General features: G+C 43.6%; 1 protein-coding gene across 1 annotated transcript in view; it reads right to left on the reverse strand.

Moving 5' to 3' along the window:
* The window catches only part of LOC147624703 (Isochorismatase family protein), a 68145-nt gene extending 62145 nt beyond the window's left edge, over nucleotides 1–6000 (reverse strand). Inside the window, exons 1-2 of the mRNA XM_086819739.1 lie at nucleotides 5867–6000; nucleotides 5651–5764 (exon numbers count right to left, since the gene is read on the reverse strand). Coding sequence (XP_086675865.1) covers nucleotides 5651–5764; nucleotides 5867–5941 — 189 coding nt within the window. The 5' untranslated portion in view covers nucleotides 5942–6000. The remainder of the gene's footprint in view (nucleotides 1–5650; nucleotides 5765–5866) is intronic.
* Between the last annotated feature and the right edge of the window lie 214 nt (nucleotides 6001–6214).

Consider the following 6214-nt stretch of genomic DNA (forward strand, 5'->3'; position numbering starts at 1 on the left):
ACCTTATCTGCTACTGATGATGAGGGCTGATGCTGATATGCTGAAACGCCAACTGATCCTGAGGAGGATGCGCTTCACTGCTGAGCCCCTGATGACTGAATGTGCTGAATGGATATGCTCTTCTATTTATATGCATAAGGGCTGCTGGTCGGCCAGCCTACTGAATGTCCACGACTGTATAATTCATACCATAAAATAGTGTAAATACTAGTTGGCTGATGTAAAATGCCCATAAAATGCCTGAATAAATCATGATTAAAAGCTTGATGATTCTTGATGATGCTAATGATGCTAGAATGAAGCCATGTCACTGTACACCTGACTGGTGTGCACGTGACACTCAAGCACTCCAAGGGCTGGATGAGACTAGTCTAGTGCTTAAGGCAAGGGAACTCCTAGGACTGAGGAGGAAAGCTCTTAGCACACTGAAGACTGAATGAGAAACTAAGCCCTATGCAAGCCTATTTATACTAACTAGAGGCTGGTCAAGTTGGCTGGTCATTTATTTAATAAAGTTTATATTTATAGAAAATTCGTGTTTTCTCTTCATGAGGATTTTTGGAGGCTGAAAACTCTGTTTTTTTCCACCATTTCTCTCCATTTCCAAGCTCTCCATGGCCATACCCAATTTGCTAGGGTGTTTTCCAAGCTTCCAAGAGTGTTTCCAAGTGCTAATCACTCTCCTACTCATTCCCAATGACTGAAATTCAGCAAAACAGCTCTCATTTTTGCTGTAATTTTTGGTCTTTTTGCTGAAAACCCTAATTTCAGCCTTCCTTTCTTAAGTTGAACCATAGGGGAAGCTTTCCCAGGGTTCCCTTTATCCTCTTGAAGACTTTTGTCGCGAAGGATTGCGGCAAATCGAAGATATCAACACTTCTAAAGCTTCCAACGCGAAGGCTTTCGCTTGCAACAACTTCTATGAAGACTAGTAAGCTAATTGGACAATGTGTTGTCATTACTTATTCAGTAGAAGGGCAGGACTCCTTGTTTAGCTGCCCTGTGTAGTATTTCTCTTGTCCTACGTGCTCTTGAAGATGTTGCTACCTTGCTTGGTAGAACATAGAGCCAATGGTAGAGAATATGGGCACTGAAGTCGGGCCGGGCATCAAGGCAGCTCCTTGGTGATCTACATCGACATACCATTGTTTTCTAAATACTGAATTTCATATGCATTGGCATGGAGGATTTGGCAATGGATGCCCGTGAAGCTATGTATTGAATTTCTCCAATAGTAATACAATTTACTAAAGGGAGGGGTCGGCCGTTCCGGCTCATTGTGTCTCTTGTCAATTCAGCAATTTACTTCTTGTATATGAGCAAGTGTCCTTCAAATCTTAGTGTATTTAAGTGTATTGATTAGCATTGTGTTCAACCAAGTTACATTGGTATCAGAGCATACGGTTCTCTTTCACTTCTATCGTGAGAGACGATCACCGTGAACACTAGCTATCTCTACACTTAGAACATTATGGACAGCCATACAATGAATGTTGGAGATGCTAATACAAGAGGCAGGGACAATGAAATGCATGCCTCCAATGCTTTACAAGATGAGCAAACTCATGTGGTGCACAATAGGAAACATGAATATGTGGGATAGCCGTCCCGTGGCAAAGAGAAGATGCAAGAAGAAGAGTCCATAGTCTTGAGGGCTGAACTTACTCGTATGCAGGCTCTTCTCCATGCACAACAAGAAGAATTGAATCTCTATCGCCGCGAGGATCCATTGGTACATGATCGTTTGAAGGCCAAGAAAGCTAAATCTTATATGGATCATGCAATGGCAATGATTGCTCAAGAGTTGCACATGCAACCGAGGGATGCAACACGTGCATACTTAGCTCGTACCGAGGATGCCTATGCAGAAAAGGCAACCATCCCACATGTCTTGGAATCCCCACTGGTGCCCGAACAAGAACTTATGTCTAAGAGGATAAATCTCCATGCTATGGGAGAGGAACAATCAGTGACTTCACGCCATGCAGGAATACCTCATGTAGCCCGTGAAGAATACAATGTTTATGGCAGTGGTCAAAATGTATCTCAAATGCCATTGCCGACTAAAAATGTACATGCACAACACATGCAACATGGGCTGCAATTTTATGTTGGTGCAGATATTCCGCGTATCTCTATGCCACTCATGCCTTCGAGTGTGCTCGTGAGGGAGAAGTTACGGCTAAAAATGTATCAATGCATGTTGAGGGGCCAGCCATGCCTCATGCTTACAGGGCACATGTATCTATGCCTTATGCATCACCTTTTGGTCCAAAAATGACGCCAGTCCACAGGGGCTGTCCCAATGGACAAACATGGGGAAAACATGTTGAGATGCACACACATGCATCAAAGTCTCGTGACTTCAAAGCCCGAGACAAATCTGTGAAGTTTGACACATATCATGGGAAATATGATGCATCAAAGGCACTTGCTTTTATTGCCCAGTTTGATATTGCTTTCAATGATGAGGATTTCACTCAGAAATCCATGATCCGGCATGTAAGCATGTTCATGAAAGGCACTGCTGCCCATTGGTGGCTCACGGAGAAGCTCTCACCGAATCCTGTTAGATCATGGGAAGAGTTCAAGGAGAGGTTCTATGCTCAATTCTTGCCTCCCAATGCATTGAATGAGATAACAATGAAGTGGGATTGGGTAAAGTAAAATGAGGGGGAATCGGTAAATGCATATGTACAAAAGTTTTGGAAAGTGCTCTTGGAGGTGTCTCCATTTATGCATGTCACTGAGGCGGAAAGGAAGAGAAGGTTTCAATCGAGATTGCAACCCGTGTACAAAGCGGGATTACAAATGTATCCTGGTCATACCTTACACCAATTAATCGCAGCCGCCACCGCCACCGCCACCGAGCAATTGGAACTCAAATTGAGTCGATCCAATAAGGCTAAACCCTCATTTCAAGGCAAAGAGAGGGCTATCCAAAACCTGCAAAATGATGGACAGCCACCTAAAAGGGACCAAAACCAAGCCAAATTAAGTCCAAAAGCTGAAAATAAGTTTGCTAAAAAGCGCCCTTATAAGCCGACAAACTTTGGTCTTAGTGCTGAGAAGAAGGAGCAATATATGCGTGAAGGCAAATGCTTTACTTGTGCAACACTGAGCACATGGCAAGAGCATGCCCAAATAAGAAGAACAAAGTTGAAAATGCTAATGTACCGAAGCCTAATATGCATATGGATCCGGATGTGCAGGGCAACACTTCACATGATAGCAAAGATAGGGTTGTATGCAAAGGTTTCTTGTCCTATCGGCTGTCCTTGATGCAAGCCGACTACATGTTTGGGGCCACATAAAATGGCCCCATTGCCCCCATGCCATTGTATCATGTTCTCGGGATTTTCTTGTGTATATAGAGCAGAGTTACACGCCTCCATTGCTGTATTTTTTTGTACTTGCTCTTGTATTCTCAAATTTTGTCATCATCTCCACTGCATATTCTGACAGAAGTTTATGTTGAGTAGCCTTGTGATTCAGGGACAAGACACCCATGTTTATCTTCTGCAGAAGGCTCTTTATGATCTCAAACAGGCACCCCGTGCCTGGTATCAGAAGATTGATGCCTTCTTGTTATCTCTTGGCTTTGAGAGAACATATGCTGACAGCAATCTCTATGTGCTTCTTTCTAATGGAGATGTTTGTGTCATTGTTTTGTATGTTGATGACCTCATTCTTTCTAGTTCAGATACTGGGTTGGTCACACATGTTCAGTCCAAGCTTTCAGAGACATTTGAGATGACTGATCTTGGCCTTCTACATTATTTTCTTGGGCTGGAGGTTTGGCAGCAAGATGACTGTATCTTCATTTCTCAACAGAAGTATGTGAGGAAGCTGCTCACACTTTATGGGTTGTCAAATTGTACACCACTCTCTTGTCCCATGGATCCCAATGCCAAGTTATCCAAGGAGGATGATACACCCTTGGTGGATTCCACAATGTACCGGCAAATTGTTGGCGCATTGCTTTACCTTGCCAACACCCGTCTAGACATCTCCTATGCTATGAGTGTCCTCATCCAGTTCTCATCAGTCGCTCGAAGGTCTCATTGGTAGGCAGCTTTGAGAGTTCTTCGTTATCTTTGAGTTGCGGAGGTCTACATCTAGATATTGCTTCATGCTTGGTTCTGGATTGGTTTCTTGGAAGTCTCAAAAGCAGAGGATTGTTTCTGCTTCTTCCACCGAGGCTGAGTATAAATCCTACCTTCTCTCCTCTACTGAGGCACTTTGGATTCATTAGATTCTGGAGCATTTGTGCTATGCCGACACTTCCCCGGTTACTATTTTCTCAGATTCTCAGAGTGCTATTGCTCTAACACAGAATCCTGTGACACGGGGACAAACGTATTGAAGTGCATTATCATTTTGTACGCGACTGGATCAAGTTGGGCCTTCTTTGACTGGCCTACTGTTCTACCAAGGACAATGTGGCTGATCTCTTCACCAAACCACTTCCGAGAGGTACTATGGGGGTGTTACTTCAGCGTGCTGGTATTGGACCACCCCTCTAGCACTGAAGAGGTGTTGGATTATATCATCTCCAAAGGGTCTACATCATCTTTTTCATGCTTGTATTGGCCATTTACAAGGCCTTGCATTGGCATATCTTAGCAAAGATATCCAACATTTTTCTACCATTTTTGGTATTTTTAGGCATTTTATGTAACATTTTATGCTACAGCCATGCTGTCGGCCTGCTACAGCTAGCCGACCAACATTCAGAGGTAGTATATAAGGGCTGGCTCCCTTTCCCTCAATTTATCTCATTTTTCAGCATTCAGTTAAGGTCATTAGCAGCTGCTACTGCTTCTCATCACTGTACAGCACCTACGGGCATCCCTCGTGCTCAGATTTCAGCAATACACATCAGTTTCCAGCATTTACAGGTCTTGTACCTGGGCCTACATCTGTGTTTTATATTTGCTTCACTTTCTTTCATAAATAGCCCCCTCTTCAACATGCCTTTTACTAAAAAAAAGCTGGCCCACCTCTGATATCACACAAGCATCCTCTTTTATCAACGGGTTCACACATCCATGCGCCCCCCTTCTGCTGGTCTGTCACTGGTCTCATGAGTTTCCAAGTACATGTGCGTCTCTGGCTGCACCTCTCCTGGCAGCCCTTAAGCACCAACCGGCTGCCCCACTTCTGGCTGCCTCCTGCAGAGATGGACCAGCCTGTGTGCACCTTGCTTCAGGCCTGCCATGGGACTACATATGGGCTGTACCTTGCCCTTACGCTTGTACAACTGGAAACAGAGGCTTATCTAGGAGCAAAGCAGCCTGACAGCCTGCTGTCCAACCTGGACAACTCGTACTTTTTCCTCCTATCCCCCATTCCTTGCACATCCACGCAAAGAAAACCCTCTTCCTTGCCCCTCTACTCATCCAAGCAAGAGAGACTGAAGGCTTTACCCTCCATCATGCCACGTATGATGGATAAGCAACAAAAAACATGAGAATGTATCCAGCCTTCAAAAAACACACACACGATATAATATATATGTATATACATATGCAGATAAGTGTATGTGTGTATGCATATGTGCATGTATACATATACACATACAATACGAAAGAACAGCACTTTATAAGACATCTACAAGCATAAACAGCAAGAAGCAAGAGTGACCTACCCAAACAATCAAAGCACCTTTTCCTCGACCAAAAGAAATTGCCTGTTTAACGGCTGGAACAATAGCTGCACCTCCTTTAACATGCATAGGCCCACCCGGAAGAATAAAGTCATTCTGGCCATCATCACAAATAGGAAGCAGTGTGATCACGTTCTGAGTGGCAAGTGCCCCCGACGGCTCACATGAACCTTTGTGGTCTCTGAGCCTACCGCTTACCTGCATATCGATGACAAGAAGAGCACTCTTTTTCCAATAGGATGAATCTTCACATGCATTGCTATCAATCGACATGGTGGGTGTCCTGGTAGCTGTATTGCAGATGTCGCGAGCCGGTCCCCGGAAAGCTGAAACCGCAAAATTTGTAAAGTACACTCTTTTAGTTTACTTGTTTTTGTTTTTTACAAAATTTAGATTTGGTATAAATATATTTTGATTGGCATTTATTGTCAATCGTCATCTTCCAATTTTGTTTTTGAAATTTTGTGTTTGCGAAAGAAGTTTTCTTGCTGTATGGAGAGGAGCGTCTGAATGTACGGACATACAGATGCTTTTATTTAGGGTTTC

This window comes from Cibotium barometz, chromosome 25, assembly GCF_041138505.1.
Source record: "Cibotium barometz isolate CiBa-2024 chromosome 25, ASM4113850v1, whole genome shotgun sequence".
Lineage (NCBI taxonomy): Eukaryota > Viridiplantae > Streptophyta > Polypodiopsida > Cyatheales > Cibotiaceae > Cibotium > Cibotium barometz.